The following is a 22,557-nucleotide window of genomic DNA, read 5'->3' on the forward strand; positions in this document are numbered from 1 at the left end:
CTAGTAGTTCGCACGGTGTCCGACAGATGTCGAATATCGCTGTGTTTCCCTCGAAAATTTAAAATATTCTGCGGCGCACAGTTTGGGAACCGTTGTTTTATGCAATAAACATTTAATTCCATAATTATTTTAATTATCTTTTACATTGTATATAGTTAAAAAGTTATTTAAAGGGTATTTTTAAAATTCTTTATGGACATTCCAGAAGGTCAAGGACCAATTATAATTTTTCCTATTGATTATTATATTCGATTAACGTGTTTCCGTTTTGCGCGATGCGCTTGCGGGACGAATTAATCGAGGCCAGCCTGTATTGAACTTTTGTAATAATGATCATAATTTATCTTTTGTGTTGAAAATATTTACATTTTTTTCTTGAAGGGAGAGAGAGAAACGTCATTCAATTTTGTGAATATATCTGCCAGATAAGCAATTTGACTCAACCACGAAACGTTTCTAAAGCGATCTGCTAATAGAAATTTGTCATTGTGTAATTATATGGTGAGCTTTTCTCATAATTTGAACAATCTGACAAGAACTCTACTGACTTGGTTATTGTGCCGGAGTATAAACAGAAAAAAAAAAAAAAAAAAACACTCTGCTACATGACAGGCATATAGTTTCAGTATGTACCAACAAAGATGTATGTTGGCTGCCCATATCTTCACATATAATTTGGAACAATCTTGTTTTTCACAGTCGTGTTTTCACAAAGTTAATAATTTTCACTGTTTCATCTAAAATACATTTTAAAGATGAAGGGATATTTCGAGAAACCAGTGCATGTCTATGAAGAACACTGTGACTGCTTGTACACATTTTAGCAACATTTTTAATTCATGTTACTGCCCCTTTCACAGGTCCTATCATTGACTTTGCACCATCGCTACATACATTGACACATTTCTCCCAACTTATTCCCCGAGTCTTCATAAAATCGTCGATACATTTAAATATCACTTCTCCTGTTGTATTGGTATGTAAATTTTCACAGAGTAACATGTCTTCTTCAATAGCATTATTGTAGTAATAACGAATGAAAACTAATAAAAATTGATAGATCTGCAATGTCCATTGTCTCATCTAATTGTAAAGAGTACTCATCACATGACTGAAGTCTTAAAATATGTTCCTGCTCAATATCCTCAGCCATATCATGAATTCTGCATGAAACTGTATTACAGTGGTGTGCAAAACTTAATGACCAACACTATTTCTAAAGGTTACAACCACAAAATCAAACGAAACAGCCTGTGGCAATTTGCATAACTGTGGCTGTTCAGTAGAAAGCTGGTGCACATCACATGCAAAAATTTGAATCATGATGAGAAGGCTCGCATAAACAGATAAAAGCAGCAGGTATGTGCAAATTACCGAATGGTGAGCATGATTGTTACAGACAGTCGATTGGTTTCATACAGTGCTACAGACAACGAAATGGCCAGTAGAAATCTGGATGACTTTACCTGGGGTGGAATAATTGGGGAAGCTCGAGGAAGGTTGCAGTGCGAGGAGTGTGGCTGCAGAGTTCGGTATCACCCATAGCATCGTCTCACGTGCATGATCGGCCTTCAGAACAACAGGTACAGCTGTTCGAAGGACCAGTGGTGGTCGTCCGCAAAAAATAATGCCCAATGATGACCGCTATATACTCCTACAGACCAAGAGGGACCGACACCAGACAGTGGGATCCATTGCAGACCAGCTGAACAGGACACAGGATATCGCAGATTACTCTGGCCAGGCAACTCCACAAAGGTGGACTGTTTGCCCAACAGTCAGTATGCTGTGTCCCTTTAACACCTGCCCATCGGAGACACTTTACAGTGGCGCATCGAACACAAGGACTGGACAGCAGCGCAATGGGGTAAGGTACTCTACTGATGAGATTAGATTCAGTCTTAGCAGTGATTCTGGACATCAGCTAATCTGACAAGAGGTTGGCACACAGTATCACCCCGCAAACATCATTGAAAGGGATCGATATGGCGGTCGAGATGTTCTCGTCTGGGGAGGCGTTATCTTAGATGGACGTACACAACTCCAGGTACTGGAAGGCGGTATGTAACCGGTGCATGCTACTGTACTGAGGTAATCCTTCCTCATGTTTATCTGATCTGAGATGCCATTGGCCCCGAGTTTTGTGTTTATGGATGATAACACCACACCCCATCACACTGCAGCTGTTGATATGCTTTTGGAAATTGAGGACATTGTTCGTATGGATTGGCCTACCCATTCCAATGATCTAAATCCCATCGAACACATATGGGACGCTCTGGGGAGATGCCTAGCGGCACATCCACACCCACCGGAAAATGTTCATCAGCTGAAAATGGCGCTGACAGAGGAATAGACGATGTTACCCAAGAACTTATCAACAACATTGTTCTAAGTATGGACAGATGCTGCTTCGACATTAGGGGTGGCCAAATCTACTGAGGACCACCTCTTCCCTATGTTCCATCTTTGGCAGTGATGCATCTGTACCATGAGGCCAGTGCTATGTCACCATTTTTGATTAAACTCTCTCTGTACCGTTTTGTTTCCGTTATTGTGTCGGTGTTGTTTCCTTCATCATTTCTGTACCTCACGAGGTTCCTTTGGTATGCTTTTCCCATATCCAGGCCACTCCTATGAGAAGCTACAGGTGAAAACCTGACTGGTCCTTAAGTTTTGCACACCAGTGTATTTGAGGAAGGAATTTTATCAATTTGTTGACAGGATTTCTCATCGAGCATACATTGAACAACATCTTTGATGCATGGTTTTATGAGCATTTCAGAAATCATATGTGCTTCACCTGCGAGTCCTATACGGTAGCTTACTTTGTAGGAAGCCATTGTTGCCCTTTCGTTGTCCGACAACATTTTCGACATAAAATGTTTAGTTTTGTCAAGAGACTCAAGTTTTCTTTCAAAAAATTTGACATCTTTATTTTTATGTTCTGAATGGTTTGTTTCAAAATGTCTGCATAATTTAGCTGGTGCTAATGAACTGTTTGATAAGATCTTATTGCATAATATACATAACACATCAGGGGCATCGGGATTTCCTGTGGTCGTGAATCCGAGTAATAAATAACTCGAGTCATATTTATGTTTTTTATGACTTAGTGATGTTTTAGTATTGACAAACAACACTTTCCTTTTCCTTGATTCATCTGCTACACAAGTAATGCTATTGCCTTGATCTGTATTTTCATCAGTATCCGCTTTACCAGTCTCCTTGTCACTAGAAACATGTGAACTGCTTGCTACACTTTTTTTAAAACTCCTCTCAAATAACGATCCATGATATTTTAATTTGGAGTATACACAATTGTAATATTATAAACTAATACGATGCCACTTTATTTTTATATGAAAAGTACATAAGACATCACAAAATGTGATTGCAGTGCAAAACACCACTGATTTATGACTGATATGTTTGCTCGTACGCTGTACTGCTGCACCCCCACCTCACTACAGATGATTTCATCGGGGAATATGACTCAACTAGTGGTGGGAGAATCGCATGCAAGCATTCGATTCATTCATCCACCATTAGACTAACCGGATTTTATTTTCCACAAATGCGAGCCACTCACAGTTTGTGCACAATCCCCCTTCTCCCTATGGAATATTAATAATTTTTGAAACTTTATTTAAATAAATTTTTCATACACATTTTAAACTATTAATAGAGCTCAAAAACTAATTTTTATTGCGGAACCCTAAGGTTCTGCAGAACACAAGTTGGGAACCCGTGATATAATACATTATGATTAATCTCGTCACTTAATGGTATATATATACCATTCTCATAAATCATATTATGATTTATGACAGACTGAAGGTTTTGAAATTTTAGTTGAAGCAGCAGTTTTTAAGTGGTTTAATTTAGATAAAAGTTTAATCTGCCATGAAATGTTATGTGACAATGAAATAGTACGTGGGATTATGAATGAAGAAGAGTCAAACAGAGATAAAGACTTGGAGGATGCTGAAAAAAATCTGTTGCCAACAAATAAAATCTTGCATGCCACTGATTTGTCTCATGTGGAGGCTCTGCTTAAATATGGAGAGCAAGAAGACGACATTGTTCTTGCTGACAAGATGATTGTTGCATAATTTATGTTCTGCCATTCATTGGAAGATCAGTGATACAAAGAAACAAATTTCTTTACTTTTAAATAAATATTTTTCAGTTTGTTTCTTTATATTAAATACAAATTTCTTTACTTTTAAATAAATATTTTTCAGTTTGTTTCTTTATATTAAATACATTGTTCTTAATCCTGATTATTTTGAGAATTATCCAAGGAAATTAATTTCCCCGACCTGCCTGGTTAATTGAGATTTTACTGTATATACACATACATTAATATTATATTATATTATATTATATCTAATATTATACAGTATAATATTAGAGAATATATTGTTTACAAATTAGTAAAGAAGAAGAGTAGAGCATATCTGAAATAAATGCGAATGTAAATCTATGGAGTACATGCAAGTAAAATTAAGTTTAAAATTATATACAAAATTCGTTGCAGACCTACAATCAAAGTGACATGTCTGTGGTCAACTTTTAATTTGAAAGGATAAAACAGTGATAAGGAATTTTTCTGTTTCTCTGATAATTTTGTAATATAAATTTAATAAAAAATTATTTATATTAAAATGCATACATATCAATCTTCATAGACCCAACAGAGAATTAAAAACATTTGAAACAAAAAGTAATGAGTATACATACCATTCTCAAGAAAGAAACCATGTGTAGGCCATAGCTACTGATCAAAAAAAATTTACCTTTGTATTTCTTTCAGACATGCTCTACTTTTCTTCATTAATTCATATAAATATATTTTCTCTGTTATACTATCAATTTCATTATAGTCATTCACTTTGCTGTTGTAATGTCACTAACCCATAATCTGTATATTAAATATATTATTATTATTTTGCCAAACTACTATACCTATTTCACTTCATTTCATTATTTGAATGTTATATATATATATATATATATATATATATATATATATATATATATATATCAGTCATTCTTAATTGATAATAATGTATTTTCTAGCTTCTATAGCAAAATATTTGAAGACCAGTTTCATATGTGCTTGGAATTTCCAGCACAGACAAGGTACATTGTTGCATTTCCTCTTATGTGCAGCCACTTTATGAATTGCACACATGAGTTATGTCCTGAAGAGGTAAGCAGATATTTTTTTTAAAAGGTAGTATATTGTTTATCTAATGAAAATATACTAAAAAAAAAAAAAAAAAAAATCAAAAATTGAATGAGACTATCAGAGGTGGTGCTACTTCAGTTGCACTGTTCATGTATTTACTATTGATAGAGTGCAAAAAAAAAAAAAAAATTTTTTGTGTTTGGAAGGGCAAGTTATTTCATATGGTTATCTTATCAAATAGATGTATCAAGTTTAGCTGGATGTAATTGAGGTAACAGTAGTTTAGACTTAATATACCAAATATAATAAGGGTATCCCTGAAAATTGCTACCTCTTTATAGTTAAAATGCTTTTAGAAGTTCCTTATGTAAACATTTAAAACTAAACTCTGGAAGGGAGGGGAACCCTTTTATATGCTTAAAACTAAGCATTTAACTAAGACATCCACTAGTAATTGTCTCCTGCCTCAGCACATGCATCTCCATCCTGTCAAATGCTCACTTGAAAACTTGCCTATTTTACCTATGATGTAATTATCATTTTTCACGATACCAAGCATTTCAGTCTTTGTCTGAAGGATACTTTCAGTCTATTTTAACAATATAAAAAATAACCAGGCAACATGCTGACATAATGAAATTCATCAGTAATAAATTTGTTTCGTTTTTTTAATTATTATATTTTAATTTATAGAAAAGGCATATCAAAATAAAGGCAGTTCCAATATACATGGTGAAAAAAGTCTGACTATAAAATTTTAAATTAGTGCAGTTTATTTTGAAAATGATGAATTCACTTTTGTTTTTTTATGTCTTTATTTATTTTGGATTTTGTTACTGATTTGGTTTCATTAAAACTTTTTGAACATATTTGACAAGCATGTACAATTGTTTGAGTTAGGAATATATCATGTGAGATATTAAAGTACTAGTACTTTAAAGTACTAATGTACTAGTGCCACATTCCTGTGCCACTAGTACCTTAGAAGCATTAACCAGGTGTCAACATGGATCGCACAACAGCAATAGTGCTCAGAATATATACTCTATATGTGAGACCCTTAAGGTGATATAAAAAATGTAGTACATTAGAAGCATTAACCAGGTGTTACCATGGGCAGGGGCAAGATGTAGCCAAGTCTCAAAGAAGAATAGCCACATTCCTGTTGTGGATATACTGGAAGTTAAGTCTAAATATGGTTATGCTATTTCAGTCCCTCCTTTAATCAAGGACTTGAAATGATAAAACCTTATTTAGTTTCAAGGATAAAACTGTGAGCTTTCACCATTTCACTCTGATGTGGTATTCAAAAAATATATTAGTAATTCTTTAGAGGTTATTTTGAGTTATGTTAAACACCATCATAACCTCTATATATTTTGAGGATACTACTGTAAAACATATTTGCAAGCCAGCTTTAGTATACCATACTAAACTTACTTTTAATGCTTCTGGAGACTTTCTGGATCAATCAGTTGATAGACTTGTTGTCTCTGCTCTGCCAGGTGTGACTAGAGTGAAAGTAATGTGTAGTAGTAAGAAAGGGCACTACCAAGGCCTTTCTGTGTAAAGGAGTTGTTATAACTTGCAGTGTGTTCAGAATATCTAGAAACATTATCACACTATACTGTGTGTTTCTTCCCCTCCCCACCACCATCTTACATTGATTACGTCAGCAGATCATGAATAGTCCAGCTATTAGAGCAAAACATCCCAAAACTTTCTAATTTTCTTCACAAATATGCAGGTTGTCCCACAACTTTGTAATGAGGTCATTCTGAGTGAAAACTATTATATCAGTGTGGATCCAATTCTCCAGTTACCGAACTATTGGCATTTGAAATGCAGATGGGCTTGAAAGAGTTTGGTAGTGAAAAAAACATTTTTCACTTTGATCCAATCCAATATTTTTATAAAAATATTGGATCAAAAAAATAGCAATATTTTTATAAAAATATCTGATCAAATTGGAAAATGATTGCATTGTACAATTTGCACAGTCTAACCATGTTTTTCTCCTTACATCCACACAGTCATATTGGACTTTGGCTGTCAACATCACACTCCGAAATGCACCATTTTCTAACAAACTTGACAAACCTTAATAAACACTTGTTGAGCTGACATTCTTCATTGTGCAAAACCTATACATGGAATTCATATCTGGATATTCTTCATTGGAAAAGCTAAACATGTTAGAGTTACTTTTCGTATGACACAATATGACCTGTTTGCTATCCAACATGCTACTAATGCACTACTTGCATAAATATTCGTGCCTACTGCCTGCATGTGCTTACATAACATACATAACATAACTATAGTTCTGTAGCCACTGAAAATATTCACAAAACCGTCTATCTGGATAATTGACAATGTTTTTTACTTTCAGAGCCCCACTTTGAATTCCTTGTTTGTCCTTTTGTTAGCGGGCAGAGATGTAACATCTAAAATATCTGCAGAAATCTCTTCCTGCTAAATAATACATGCTTGAAAAATTTAATTCTGTCTGTCTTGAAAAATTTAATTCTTCAGACAAATATTTCTTTATATCAATTTTTTCATTTAGTCCCACATTGACGATCTCCTTCAGTTCATTTAGTGAAATCTAAACCCAGTCACACCACATGGAATGGTCTGAAACTATCTTATATTATGTAAGTTTCCTGTTTTTCCCTCAATTTCTTCAGAAAGGTTTAACAGTTTCCCAATTTCACCATCAGAAAGGCCTCTTACTACACCTTAATGACATGTCTAAATACTTCACTCTATACTAAATACTAAACACAGAGTATGTTACTTTATGACTTCTACAGTGAAAAAAAGAATGCCACCTGCCATTAACAATCAGATATAAACATCAGCTTAGTTTTTCATATCATTTATGTGAAGTATAAATAGATGGCAGTACAGTGGGAAAACAGATTTTATAATTGGGAATGGCAACATTCGCACCAGTTTTCACATTGGACTTTAGAAGAACAGGAGAAAAAAACACTGCCTGCCATTAATCATTGAATATGAACATACAGGCCTGACGTAGCCCAGTGGTCAGGAGCGAGAGTGCATTGCATGCGTTCCTTGAATGGACCGGGGTTCAAGCCTGTGACTACTAAATATGATAAATATTTGTATTGATGATTTATTGCAAACTCTACTGACTTGGTTGTCGTGCCGGAGTATAAACAGAAAATTTATTTATTTTATTTTATTTATAAATTTGATTTTTCAGATTGTTTATAAGAAGTATAAATAAATGACAGTACACCGGGAAGACAAATTTCATAATCAAAAATGTTGACAGTTGCACTGGTTGAAATATTAGAACTTCAGGACAACAGAGGGGAGGGGGGAAACTGCCTGCTGTTAACAATTAAATATAATCATAGATTTAGTTTTACAGATTCTTTATATGCAGTATAAATAATTGATTCAGTATAGTGGGAAAATAAATTTCGTAATCTGAAATGCTGATGTTCTGACTGCCAACATCCAGCTGAAAGAGAATTAAAAACAAATATGCTGCATGTGCTTGTAAAACATGGATTAACTTTTAAGATTGTTTATGTGAAATGTAAATAGATGGTTGGACAATAATTGCACCAGGCTGGAAAGCAAATTCCATAATCTGTTGATGGGCACACTGGACACTACATTGGAGTGCAAATGATTAAATTTCATATTTACTGCTATATTTTCATTATTATTATTTTTTATATGGAAGGTTGATAGTCTAAGAGAACTGATTTATACCATACTGACCTGTATGCCCACTAAGTTACACTTAGTGGGCATACAGGTCAGTATGGTATAAATTTAGATCATGATGATGACTTATTTTTGTATATGATATAATTTTCAGGATTCACTGCTAAAAATATTATATATTATATTTTTCCAGCGTATCCACATAGGAGATCGCAGTTTAACAATGGTAAATGCCTTTTTAGATGAAATGTCCAAAGAAGCAAAAAATATCATTACCACTATATGTGATGAACAATGTATGCTCAGTGATAAAGTAAGTCATAACTTTTTTTTAAAAATATAAATGGGATTTTGTTAATGTTAAATTACTATCAGTGGTAATAATAGTAAGTTGATTGAATTTGGTATTTATGAGGGATGCTCCAAAACTAATGCACCCAAGTACGTCAATTTAATTTTCAACACATTCACCATCACTTAGTATACATTTTCTTCACTCCTGACCCAGAGCCTGCATCATTGGCAAAATGTTTCCTACAAAGGCCATCTTTATAGGCCAAACAGATGAAAATTTGATGGTATAGGGTCAGCATTGTTTGGGGGGTTGTAGCAGATTCTAAAATGGTCATCCTTATCTGGATCGTGGTATGGTATCTGTCATTGTTGTGCTGAAGGACAAATTTTCCTTTCTTCTTTGGCCCTCACTCTTGCAATGTCTTCATCTTTCTTCAGTGTCTCCACATAGTAAGCAAAATTAACCTTGTGTGCCCATTCCAGGAAATCCACATGGATAACCCATCTCGTGTTCCAAAAAAACAGCACGTTATTTTTCCAGCAGATGGCTGAGCTTTGAAATTTGCCATTCCATAGAATGCTATATATTTGATTACAGTTTGCAGTGGCTTGACAACAGTACTGTCAGGAAAATTGTTGCCCACAATCTCATACCACCCCAGGAGATTGGCACAGGCCTGCATTCTCTGCTCCTTATGATATGGCGTTAGTATTTGTGGAACCCACCTGGCACACAAAGTTTTGTATTTCAGATTGACCAGAACTGTTTTTCAATACATTAAAGCATTTTCCCACTCTTGCACATATTTCCTGGATTCTGATATGTTGGTCTTCATAAATCAGTTTATCCACTCCTTGTTTTTAACCATCACTGTAGTGTAAGGAGACCTGACCTTTGCATGTCCTTCAAACCTCTACCGCCATCATTGACACATCTACCCCCATCATTGACACATCTACCCCACCACCTAACTATGCTTGCGTTGACTGTCATTTCCTCATAAACATTCTTCAAACATTAGTGAGTTTCAGTTAGATGCAATGTTCTGCATTCAAGAACTCAATGGTCCTTAAGGTTGTCAAAGACATTCACTCAGATATGCCAAACAAGCTGTGCTTGCTGCCTGGGAGTCTAAATGCTGATGGAACTGATATTCGGGTGATGCTCAAGTCAAGAGGACTCAGTTTTGGTGAAGTCCGGATGGTCTGTGACAGCCAAATCCTCTGCTTGCACGATGGTGGGACTGTTACGATGGTGGGACTGTTAGTAATCCTGGGTATAACCCCCATACGCAAGCACACTCTGGATGACCACCCAGGTGTGAACCAACATAAGCAGGTGTCGAGGTGTGGCACCCACACCACACAAAGGAATGCCACTCCTCTGTGTTACTAGGCAATACTAGGTGGTAGATGACTCATCAACCGGTGCAATACCACCACTTTGCTTATTGAAGGCCTAAAGTGGTGGAATCCATGTTTAGTCTCCAGGGCTAAGTTCCGGTCAACCCTTCCCCATCTCTTCCATCATTCAGTATGATTGATGTCTTTTGAAGTTATGATGAACACCACGAAGAGATCCAAACTTCCTTGCATTTAAAGGGTACAGCTCTAAAACAGTGTTCGCAGGCCAGCCACTAATTAGTACTCCAGACCAAACCTATTAGTAACTCTCTAGGAGGCTTCTAGATCAGATAGTGACTGGGGGGCGTCCAAGTAGTGTGTATGTGGTGGGCATTGTTGAGGCCACATTATATTAAGGATCTGGGTATATTCTTACCATGTGTATGCCATATCCAAAAATTTCATTACTTCATGCAGCATGTCCCTCCCTACTTTTTCTTACTATTGAATACACCATGAATTGTCAGACTAATAGAGCAAACTTATCTGCAAAAAAAATCTAAACCACCCAAACACTTCCTATTTCATTTCACAAATATACATGGTCTCAGTTCTAATCTCAAAGATGTCCATTTCCACTTTCAGTCTGCCAGACCCCATGTACTTTTTCTGACAGAATCTGAGTTATCAGTTGACTCAACCGCTGCTCATCTCAGTTGCCCAATTATTCACTGTATGATTCCTTTTTTGGTGGTACTTGTGCATATGTCCATTCCGATATTCCCTGTCAGAGACCTGATAATTTGCAATCTCCTCTTTTTGATCTTCTCTGGCTTAAAATCTCTCTACCTCATTCTGTCAGATTTATCTGTTGTCTCTACCATTATCCCAACTCCTCTAATCACTTGGAACTGTTTGACTTCCTCTCTTTGCAACTTGACTTTCTTCAGTTATGAAACCTGACTTTTTCCTTTCACTGTTATGAAAGTAGTGAGGTAATTTTCTTTTGTGATTTTAATGTTCCATTGTGTTGTTTGGCATTACGAGAATGCAAAATGGGATGAGATGCGAGATTTCTTTTCCTTTCCTTGGTCGGATTACTGTTTCAAAACTTGTGATGTCAACGTTTGCTCAGATAGTGTCAGTGAAATTATTCTTGTAGGAATGGAATTCTTCATTCCACACTTCACTGTAAAATCTTGTAGTAGTAGTAGTGGCATGTGATGCAAGAAAGCAAATGTATGAGCTTATGTAGCATCAGCCAAAAAAAAATCACACCATTCCCTCCAAATGCCTGTCCAGTTCCTCCTTAAATTTATTCAACCTATCAACTTCCACAACGACAGATGGAAGTTTGTTCCAGCAATTAACCACCCACTGGCTAAAGGCAAATTTCTGCACATCTATTCTACATCTGTCTTTTCTTAATTTGAATTTATGCCCCCTGAGGTTCGTAATCTGAACAAGTGGAAGGATCCCATCAGAATTCAGCGTGCTCAACCCATTCAAGGCCTTATATACCTCAATCAGATCACCGCGCAGGTGCCTAGTCTCCAGCCACTGCAATTTGCAGAACTTAAGCCCCTCTCTTGGTAAGAGGATCCCTTCATTCCCCTCACCAATCTTGTTGCCCTTCTCTGTACATGCTCAAGTAAATCTACATCCTTCCTAAAATGAGGCCTCCAGCCCTGTACGCAGTACTCAAGGCGTGGCCTGACCATTGCCTTATACAGAGGGATAATCACCTCCTTTAACCTGCTAGCAAAATTCCTATATATCATTGACAAAACCCCATGACCTGCCCTGGCAGCCTGTCTGCATTGCTCAGAGAACTTCATATCTGACTGCACAATTACTCCCAGGTCTTTTTCATTTTCTACCACCTTAAGTGTAGTACCACACAGTTGGTACTTTGCATTTGTCAAGGTTAAACTTCAGTTGCCACTTCTTAGCCCATCTGCCCAAATTATCTAGATCCTGTTGCAGTAGCACACTGCCATTACTGTCATTAACAACCCTGCCAACCTTTGTATCATCTGCAAACTTCGACATTAAGCCTGATATACCTTCATCAATATGAAGGTATATCTTTGTCCTTTATCTAAACCTTGGTTTTTCAATAAATGTGTTAAGGCTGTTGAAGAGAAGAATGTTGCACATCATAATTGGTTTGTTTCCAATTCTTCAGTTTCATTTTCTGCCTACACCAAAGCTCACAACAATTGTAAAGCAGTTATTGATCAGTCCAAACTAGATTTTGAACAGGCTAAGAGTAGAAAACTTGTTTCTTGCCCTAATGAAATATTCTGGTCTCTTGCCAAAGCTATTGGCTGCAACTTTTGCCCATCTCTGCTCCCCCCTCTGTCAAAACTAGATAGTTCTGTTGTCATTTCAGCCAAGGATAAAGATTACCTGCTAGCATCCCATTTTTCTTCCAACTCGTGTATTAATGATCTTGATAAAGCATCTCCCAACATTCTCCATTCAATGCCTCCTATGATCTTCCATCAAAAGGATGTCAGAAGGATTTTGACACTAAGAAAGCTCCAGATCCTGATGATATTTCTCCACTTGTTCTCAAAACCTGTGCTCCTGAACTTACTCCTGTTCTTTGCCACCTTTTTTCACTTTCTTATTCCAAAGGGGTTTTTCCTTCTGCTTAGAAATTTGCTCATATCCAGCCAGTTCCTAAAAAGGTTGACAAATCCCTCCCATCCAATAATCGTTCCATGGCAATTACTTCTACTCTTTCTAAAGTAATGGAGAAATCAATTAACCGCCATCTCTTAAACTATCTAGAAACCTTCCGTTTGATCGCAAGTATGGATTCCATCAGTTTCGATCCACTGGTGATATTCTGGCTTTTGTTACCCATTTATGGACAAATTCAATGGAAAAGTTAAGTGAAACACAAGCAGTTGCTCTTGACATCCCAAAGGCTTTCAATCATGTTTGGCATAAAGGTCTTCTAAACAAGCTTCCATCTTATGGTTTGCCAACTGTTTTTTGTAATTGATTATCCAGTTTTCTCTCTGACCGCTTACTGAGGGTGATGGTAGATGGCTCTCTGTCTTCTAACTTCTCCACTAATGCCGGTGTCCCCCAAGGTTCAGTTCTTTCCCCCACTTTTTTTCTCTTGTATATTAATGACCTTCTTCGATTGACCGGAAATCCTATCCATAGTTTTGCTGATGATAGCACATTGCATTCCAGTTTGAGAAACCTCACCCTGCTCAATCAGCTTCAACTTCTCGAATATCCGCCACCAATTCCTTAAATGCCAATCTCCAGGTAATTTTCCAGTGGGGCAGGACAACTTAGTTGATTTCAATCCTTCTAAAACTCAGTCCTGTCTTATATCTCACAAAAAGGATTCTTCTGCTCCTATGCTTATCTTTAGTGACACTTCGATTTCTAGGCAAGATGATATATCTCATTTGGGATTACTCTGACTTCTAATCTCTCTTGGCACAAGCACATTACAAATATTGCTTCCCCTGCATCTAAAAAACTTGGTTTGTTCTTTCACTCTCGGCGTTTACTTTTCTTCCAAACAGCTGTTCACTCTGTACAAATCGCAAATCCACCCTACCATGGAATATTGTTCTCACACCTAGGGCTGTGCCACAGAACCTCTCTCAGGCTTCCAGATTCCATTCAGAAGAAGGCAGGTGCCTCCGTAGCCAGGTGGGAAGGAGCAGCAGTGCGTAGCACACGCTTCTTGATTAGACCGGGGTTCGAGCCCGTCACCACCAAATATGGAGGATGCGGAAAGGTCAGGGATTGACCACCGGGAACAATATGGCCTTAGTTGCTAATGCTCCTAAAAACCAAAACAAACAGAAGAAGGCAGTTAGGTTAATTAGTGACTCATCTCTACCAGTCTCTCCACTCGCTGTCTCATAGACATACTGTTTCTACTACATGCCTTTTCTACAGATACTTCCATGGGCACTGTTCTTCTGAATTGACTTCTACAGGGTATGTTAAAATTATGTTTACACTTATATGGAATGAACATTTGAATTTTATTTTATTATTATTATTTATTATTTATTTTTTTTTTCAGATATTGTGGCAGATAGGTTAATGCTAGAAGAAAGAAGACTGGTGGCAAACTTGATGGAAAGTGTTTTTTCCATATAAGTGTTAACATAATTTTGGCAATGTTTTTTTCATATAAGCGTTAAAACATAATTTTGACATACCCTGTATAATTCGCACTCTCTTTCAAAACAGTCCGAACACATGCCGACAACATCCATTTACTGTCCAACTTCAAACTCACAGAGCCAACTTTTCGTCTTCTTGTTTATTCATTCAACTGCCATTTTCTGGAACAACCTTCCTTCATACAGGATCTGGGTTTTGTTCAGCGGTTTGTTCATGGGTTGGAGGTTGAGAAGACGAAAGAAGGTATTTGTTGACATTAGACTTGAACTCCTGAAAATTACAGTCTACAGAAGTTCAAGTCTAATGTCAACAAATACCTTCTTTCGTCTTCTCAACCTCCAACCCATGCATGGTTCTAAGTACTATATGTTCTAATACCTCTCATGTTTGGGGTTTTCATTTAAAAAAAAAACAAAAAACATAGCACTGTGTCACGTGTATGTCAGTGGTACCCTCCATTTACACATACTACTGCAGTCCTGTCTTCTGGCTTGCAGTGTCAAAATTTATAGGATATTGGCAGTAGCATTTAAATTTTCATGTGACAACATTACATTCTGTATGTAATATCACAGGAGGAGGGGGAAAAAATTGGGGGCATTAGTGTTAGACTGGCCTCTCATATAAAAGATTCAAAGACTACAGAATTGTTAACTTAAAATATAACTAAAATTTCTAATTTTTTTTTATATAAAAATAAAAATACCTGATAAAGAATAACATAATACAGGCATACCTCGGTTAACGTTACCTCTGATAATGAAGCTTCGATATAACGAAGTCCGCAATTTCAAGCCCCATTTAACATAAAAAATATTCCAGTTTAATCACCTGAAATCTAAACAAGCTGAAGAAATTACGGAAACCTTTGGGGCTTCTCGTGGTTGGTTCGAGAAATTTAAAAAACGGGCCAGGATTCATAGTGTAAAATTAACAGGAGAAGTTTCCAGAAAAACTAAAGGAAATAATTGAACGTGAAAATTTTCCACCAAATTTGGTGTTCAATGTTGTCGAAAGCGGTTTGTTCTGGAAACGGCTACCAACAAAAAGCTTCATTTCTATTGAAGAAAAATCAGCTGCTGGGTTCAAAGCAGCCAAAGACCGTTTAACGTTACTCTTTGGATCAAATGCCTCTGGCGATTATAAATTAAAATTGTTATTAGTTTACCATTCAGAAAATCCGAGGGCGTTAAAAGGTAACATAAAAATGAATTTACCTGTAATATGGAAAACAAATAGAAAAGCGTGGGTTACCAAGGAGTTATGTACTGATTGGTTTGTTAACCACTTTTGTCCTGAAGTAAAACGGTATTGTCAAAAAAACAACTTTGAATAAAAAGCTCTTTTGTTGTTAGACAATGCTCCGGGACATCCTACTGATCTTAACACGTTGGACACATGCATTCCTGTCAAAGTTGTGTTTCTTCCAGCAAACACAACTTCCCTGATTCAACCATTGGATCAGGGAGTAATAGCATCATTTAAATCTTATTATCTGCATCGAACATTAAGCAATTTAACTGAACTAGAGGATAAAGAGGAAATGACAGTTAAAACTTTTTGGAAAAACTACACCATTAAAAACGCAATTGAAAACATTGATAGTTCTTGGAAAGAAGTCACGAAGAAATGCTTACATGGAGTTTGGCGCAAAATATGGCCAGAAGTTGTACTAGAAGAAGAAAATAACATCCAAGAAATTAGAAATGAAGTTATCCAGATGGCTCAATCAATAGGTTTCGAAAATATCGATGAAGAGGATTTTAGAAATTTATTGAATGCAGAAGATGATGGTTTTTCAGTGGAAGATTTAGAAAACCTTGTTAGCAACGAAGACAAAGATAATGAAGACGAAGTTAAAGAAGTTCCTGCTGAAAAAGTGTTAGCAATCAAAGATTTAAAAAGGTGCTTAAATGACATTGAAAACGTTTTAAATTTTTTTAGTGAAAATGATCCTGATTTAGGAAGAAGTTTTATTGTTAAGCGATCAGTGTTAAATGCAATAACTCCGTATAGGCAATTGTTAAATGAAAGAGAAAAAAAGCATAAGCAATCAACTTTAGACTCATATTTTAAAATGTGATTTCACTTTGTATGTAAGTTGACTGTTTATTTAATAAAACTTTTCTTTGTTCGAAAAAAAAGCTTTTCATTTTCTTTACGTAGGAACATATCCCTATTCTGGCCATAGTATTTTTACCTCTGAAAACGAAGTTTCGCTTAACAAAGTAATTTCATGGAACGCATCCTATTCGTTATTCGAGGTATGCCTGTATTTGAATCACATTACTACATTGAAACATTGATTTGTTGATTCAGAAGGGAACTGTACATTTTAGCCACTTTTGGAGCCTTCCTCAGTAGTAATATACACAAATAGGAAGAAAAACAAAAATTATACACTATGTATTCATAGAAAACAGAGACAAATGTGAACTGCATAAACAAATGTGAACAGAGACAAATGTGAACTGTATAAAAGACTGTTATTAATGATCTGATTCTTAAACTATAAATGTGACAAACTGAGATACTGTTGGCTGTGATACAGTTGTTTTTCATTGGGTGCAGTGTTTACATACAGATTTCCAGTTTCAGATTTTCAGATTTTTCAGTCTTTGTGATTTTTTTATGGGACAAAGTTGTTTCCCAACACTGACTTTGGATAAATTTTTGTCAATGAAGCTGCTTGGTGTGGAGATAAGAAATATTGGAAATAGATGTGAAACCATTTCCCATTTATTAATATGAATTTGCCTTTAATATGAGGAGATAGGGTCTTCCACATGCATGAAGCCTTTAATAGAAAACTTCATAAACCTTTCAAAAAACCACCAAACATTGGCAAATGTACTGACAACTTATGTATTTTATAAATTCTACAAATACGTTAACGGTCATTTGTAGTCTTTTCATTCAGTTTTCAGCAGCCATTCTGTATCAGTGAATATTAAAGTATAGTTTATTGAATACCTTTGACGATATTAACCTGTTTTGAAATAAAGGCTGACAATACTTTCATTTAGTATTTTTATTTTTTCTATTTCATGAAATATTTTTACCAATAACTAACTACATTTTAAGATACCCTGTGAAATGATTTTTTGATTATTTAGTTACTCCCAAAGCATTGTGCCCCACAAATTGCCCAAGTTGTGAACAAAAAGAGGAGAGACAAGAAAAACAAAATAATACAGGAACCAGACAAGCCAGGAACAGAAAGTTATCGTAGGACACGGGAAGAATTAACTACGTAAGTGTTTACTGTACTGAGTTTTGCTTTTGAAATTGATACATCTTGAAACAATTTGATGCATTTTGAAAATGATCGTTATTATACTTCAGTTAATATTTTGGGTTTGTTTTTTTTTTTTAATTGGAAATAGAATGGAACTCTTGCAATAGAATGAAAGGCCAAATCACTAGTAACTGTGTTGCTTAGCATGGTGGATTGCTATGTTCTTGAAGGTGCATTTTTAATTTTCAATATGATTGGCTTTATGTTTTCTTACATTCACATGTAACTTGATATATGGTATCTTTGAGTGGGATCAGGCTGAGAAATAGACACTGAAAATCTGCTCCATATCTATTTTTCATCTAAACCAGATGGTATGGAAGTGCAATAATTGGAGCTGGTTAAGTTCCATTGGGTGCAGAGGCAAAACTGAAGTTTCTGGTGATTCTCTGCAGGAATTTCTAGGTGAAATGGCAAGGGTAGCTGATGGAAAGAATGTACTGAGCTTAGTTCAGGATTTAGATCATAAGAGTTGTTGGCGCCTCCGTTGCCAGGTGGGAAGGAGCAGCAGCAGCAGTGCGTAGCACATGCTTCCTGATTAGTCCGGGGTTCGAGCCCGTCACCACCGAATACGGAGGATGCGGAAAGGTCAGGGAATGACCACCGCATATCCCCAGAGCAATATGGCCTTAGTTGCTAATGCTCCTAAAAACCAAACAGCAACAAACATAAGAGTTGTGGTTGTGCAGGGCCCTTGGTGTCAGGCTCTTAACTTTGCCAGCTTTAATATGTTCACTGCTTCCTTACACAAATATGCAGAATACAGTTTTTAATCCACTTGGAGGAAACCTTACTTTTATAACTTTTTTTCCCCAATTTGATAGAAGAAAAACTGGATCTTTTTATCAAGCAACCTTCACTGGAGGCTGATTAATTCAATCATAGTGAGAAGAAAGCCCAAAAATGCCTCTGCCCTTTCCAATCCGATTAACTCAATCCCTTGGTTTTCAATTCCAGGTCAAAGAGGCCTTTGGAAAAGCTAACAGCAAAAGAGTTAGCAGATATAAGATGATTGGAGAATCCCACTCATGTGTTGCTTTTCTGTGTACTATGGAGTTTTTTGTTTTTATTTCATTGATTTTGATTAAGACATCTGAGAAGGGAATGGACTTATGGTAATCTGTAACTGGTTCATAAAGGTATCTAATAGCAACCCATTGTCCCTAGAGTCTGTCATTGCCAGGGAAGAGACAGTGTTTTCTTTATGATCCACAAAATACGAGTCTTCAACTTGGAAATTGCCTCATTCGCCACAGTCAAAATTTCTGCAAGTTAGGTCAAAAAAGAAAGTGATATTAGAAGTATTTTTTTAATCATTGTGGTATACTGCATCAAAAATTCATTCTCCAAAATGCCACTGTTTATAAGGACACATTCAGGAGTTTGAAGTTATGTGACTATGTATTCATACTGTTCATTTCTCATGCAACAAGAGCTCACTCAACACAATACTGTTGTGTTATTGCATCTCTCTTGCTTGCCTGACCTCTTACTTACCATGTGATTTTTTTCTCTTCCTGAAAATAAAACATTTCTGAGGTTACCATTTCAGTGGCAAACAAGAGGTTATTGATGCAAATCAAGACTTTTTCCATGCTATCTAACAAGACCAATCCCAGAACTGGCATTACCAGAAGGAGTACCACCAGTGGGGAAAAAAGTGCATTAGTGCTGAGACTACTTTGAGAGTGGCTGTGTCTAAATTTAGTTAGATAGTTAGATTAAATATGCAAGTTTTGCGATTTTTTGACATATACTGTGCATGTGATTGTTGTTAATGCTTCTTTAAGGCTTTGTAAATTCCACATTGTAAATTGTAATTTCTCCCCTCTCCTTTATACTGCAATTTATATTGCAGTATAATGGTTTCCCTCTTCCCATAAATCATAGATTGGGGTAACTAGTACATAATTTTATACTGCATTTAAGATGGGTATTTGATGTTTTTATATTATTTAATTTAGAACATTTTAGAACATTTTAAAATGTAATAAAATTACATAAAAATGTAATTTTATTACATTTTTATTTTATTATTACTTTTATTTTATTTAAATGGATAACAATATTTATTACTAATTTAATAAATATTGTTATCCATTTATTATCTGTCATGTAAATAATCAGTAGAATGTATTACTTGATAATGCAGATATTAGAATAGCACAGAAATATAATCAAGTATAGATTATATTTAGAATAGTAAGACAGGATAATACCTATCTTACTCTATAATGATATAACAGATATAAGAAATAAAAATATGCAGTAGAAGTAATTTTGATTTTTATTCTGTAGGATGGATAAATTGCACATGGCTTTAACTGAATTGTGCTATGCTATCAATTATAGCACTACAATTCATGTTTGGGAACACACTTTTGCTCCCCGAGAGTATCTTACACAGCATCTAGAGAGCCGTTTTAATAAGTGAGTAAAATAAAGTGAGCATTTACTTTTATTTATTGTTTTAACATTATGATAATGTATTTTTAATGTTTCACTATATCAATGTTATAACAATAAATTTCTTTAATAAATTGAAGTAAAATGTACTTCATTTAATGTACTTCATTTTATTAAAGAAATCTTTAATCTTTTTTATCTCTCTTTTTTATTTAGTGGGATTATATTTCAACATAGGCATTGAAATAATCTGATAATAATGTGCATCTCATCTCTACATTCCTGTTTTTGTCCTAGAGACACTTTGGTCCCTTCAGTATTTCTACAGGGCATATGCTGACTTTAGGGACAACACCATTACTCTTGAATTGATCTGAATTACTAATACAGGCAACTCCTGTATAACATGGTACTTCTGCAACACAGTTTCTCTCTAACTTAATTGATAAATTGCAACAATCCTCACACAACACAGTATTTATACAGGGTGTTTCAAATGATGGTCAATAATTTAAAGGTGAAAAGTACAAACTAAAATAATCAAAAAAAAAGTCCCAGTGAACATTGGGCTGCAAATGAACTGTTTTCGAGATAATGCACATTTTCTGTTAAGATCCACCACTGACTGTGGGAACACTAGTTTAGCAAAAAAGCTGTGAATCCTTTGCTAAGGGTGGTTTTATTAACCATAAGATAATACATTTTTAATTTTAGGTTTCAACACCACAGGATTTTACAGATGTTACATGTTACGGGATGGTACAAAAGGTGTTCAAAATGCTGTCCTTGCATCCCCATGCAGCTTTGTAGTCTTCTCTGTATTGAGTTGCGAATCCTCTCAGGCATTCCTGGGTCATTTCTGATTTGCTGAAAGGCTTCTTCAACCCAACGCTGCAATTCCCCAACTTTTTTAATGTCAGAAATGTACACCAAGCTTTTTACATGACTCCAGATACAAAAATCCATAGGATTTAAGTCTGGTGATCTGGGAGGCCACATTACAGGCCATCTCTACCTATCCACCATTGATCTTACCTTCTAGTCAGATACCGAGTCACAACTCAAGCAAAATGTGCCAGTGCACTATCATGCATAAACCACATGTTCTGGCACCGCTGAAGTGGAACATTATCGCAGGAGGTCTGGAAGAACATTCTGCTGGAACTGAAGGTACAGCTCTCCTGTTAGCCTGTTTGGCAGAAAGTGTGGTCCAATTAGACAGTCTCCTAGTAGTCCTGGCCAGGCATTCAACGAAAAACGTTGCTGACGTCGTGATTTGTGAATTGCATTAGAATTTTTGTCAGACCAAACATGACAGTTATGAAAATTAAAAATACCGCCATGAGTAAACCCAGCTTCGTCAGTGAACAAAATGTTGTTTAAAATTTGGGGGTTCAGGACACACTTTTGTTGCATCAACCGGCAGAAGTTCACTCTGGGAGGGTATGCTGAGACCTTGTACACGCTGGATGTGGTAGGGGTACAGTAATTGGTGATGTAAAATTCGCCACATGCTGCTATGACTCAGTACATGCCACTCTTGCAGAGCAACCCTCCTTGTCAAAATTCCTTGATTCTGTTCTATTCTTTCCAACATCCTTTCCTCAAAATCAGGTGTTATGTTTCTGGGCCTACCTGCTCATACTCAATGTGCGAAGCACCCACGTTCTCTAAGGTGTTGATGTACCCTGATCAGTATGCACCTGTTGGGCTGCCTTTAGCAGGGAACTGCTTCTTGGTACAAACATGCAGCCTCGAGTGCGCTACTTTTGGCTTTACCATACATGAAGTGCATGTCCACATACTCTTCGTTGCTGTAACCTCTTTCCATGTTGACTATCCTTTGACAAGTACTAGTATGCCTGCTACATCTAAGAATATTGAGAGGGGAAAGGGAGAGAATGAGCATAACCTAACCTAAACAAACAAGTCAGTGGTGGATCCCAACTCTGCACAGTTCACCTTGTCAGTGGCGGGTACCAACTAGAAATGTGCAATATCTCGAAAACGATTCACTTAAGGACCCATGTTTACTAGGCTTTTTTGCATATTGTAGTCTGTACAGTTCACCTTTAAATTATTTAACCATCACTTTTGAAACACTCTGTATAACATGGTTAGAGAATTGCGGCAAACT

The 22,557-nt window shown here is 36.1% G+C and overlaps 1 protein-coding gene across 5 annotated transcripts in view; it reads left to right on the forward strand.

Annotated features, from left to right (window-relative positions):
• Positions 1-22,557, forward strand: part of Hem (Nck associated protein 1 Hem) — a 244,909-nt gene that overhangs the window by 117,898 nt on the left and 104,454 nt on the right. For all 5 annotated transcript variants that reach the window (XM_090373716.1, XM_090373719.1, XM_090373718.1 and 2 more), the window contains exons 17-20: positions 5,086-5,218; positions 9,099-9,218; positions 17,833-17,969; positions 20,313-20,444. In XM_090373716.1, coding sequence (XP_090229842.1) covers positions 5,086-5,218; positions 9,099-9,218; positions 17,833-17,969; positions 20,313-20,444 — 522 coding nt within the window. The remainder of the gene's footprint in view (positions 1-5,085; positions 5,219-9,098; positions 9,219-17,832; positions 17,970-20,312; positions 20,445-22,557) is intronic.

Source organism: Mastigoproctus giganteus, chromosome 5 (assembly GCF_048544385.1).
Source record: "Mastigoproctus giganteus isolate SK-2022 chromosome 5, ASM4854438v1, whole genome shotgun sequence".
NCBI classification, from domain to species: domain Eukaryota; kingdom Metazoa; phylum Arthropoda; class Arachnida; order Uropygi; family Thelyphonidae; genus Mastigoproctus; species Mastigoproctus giganteus.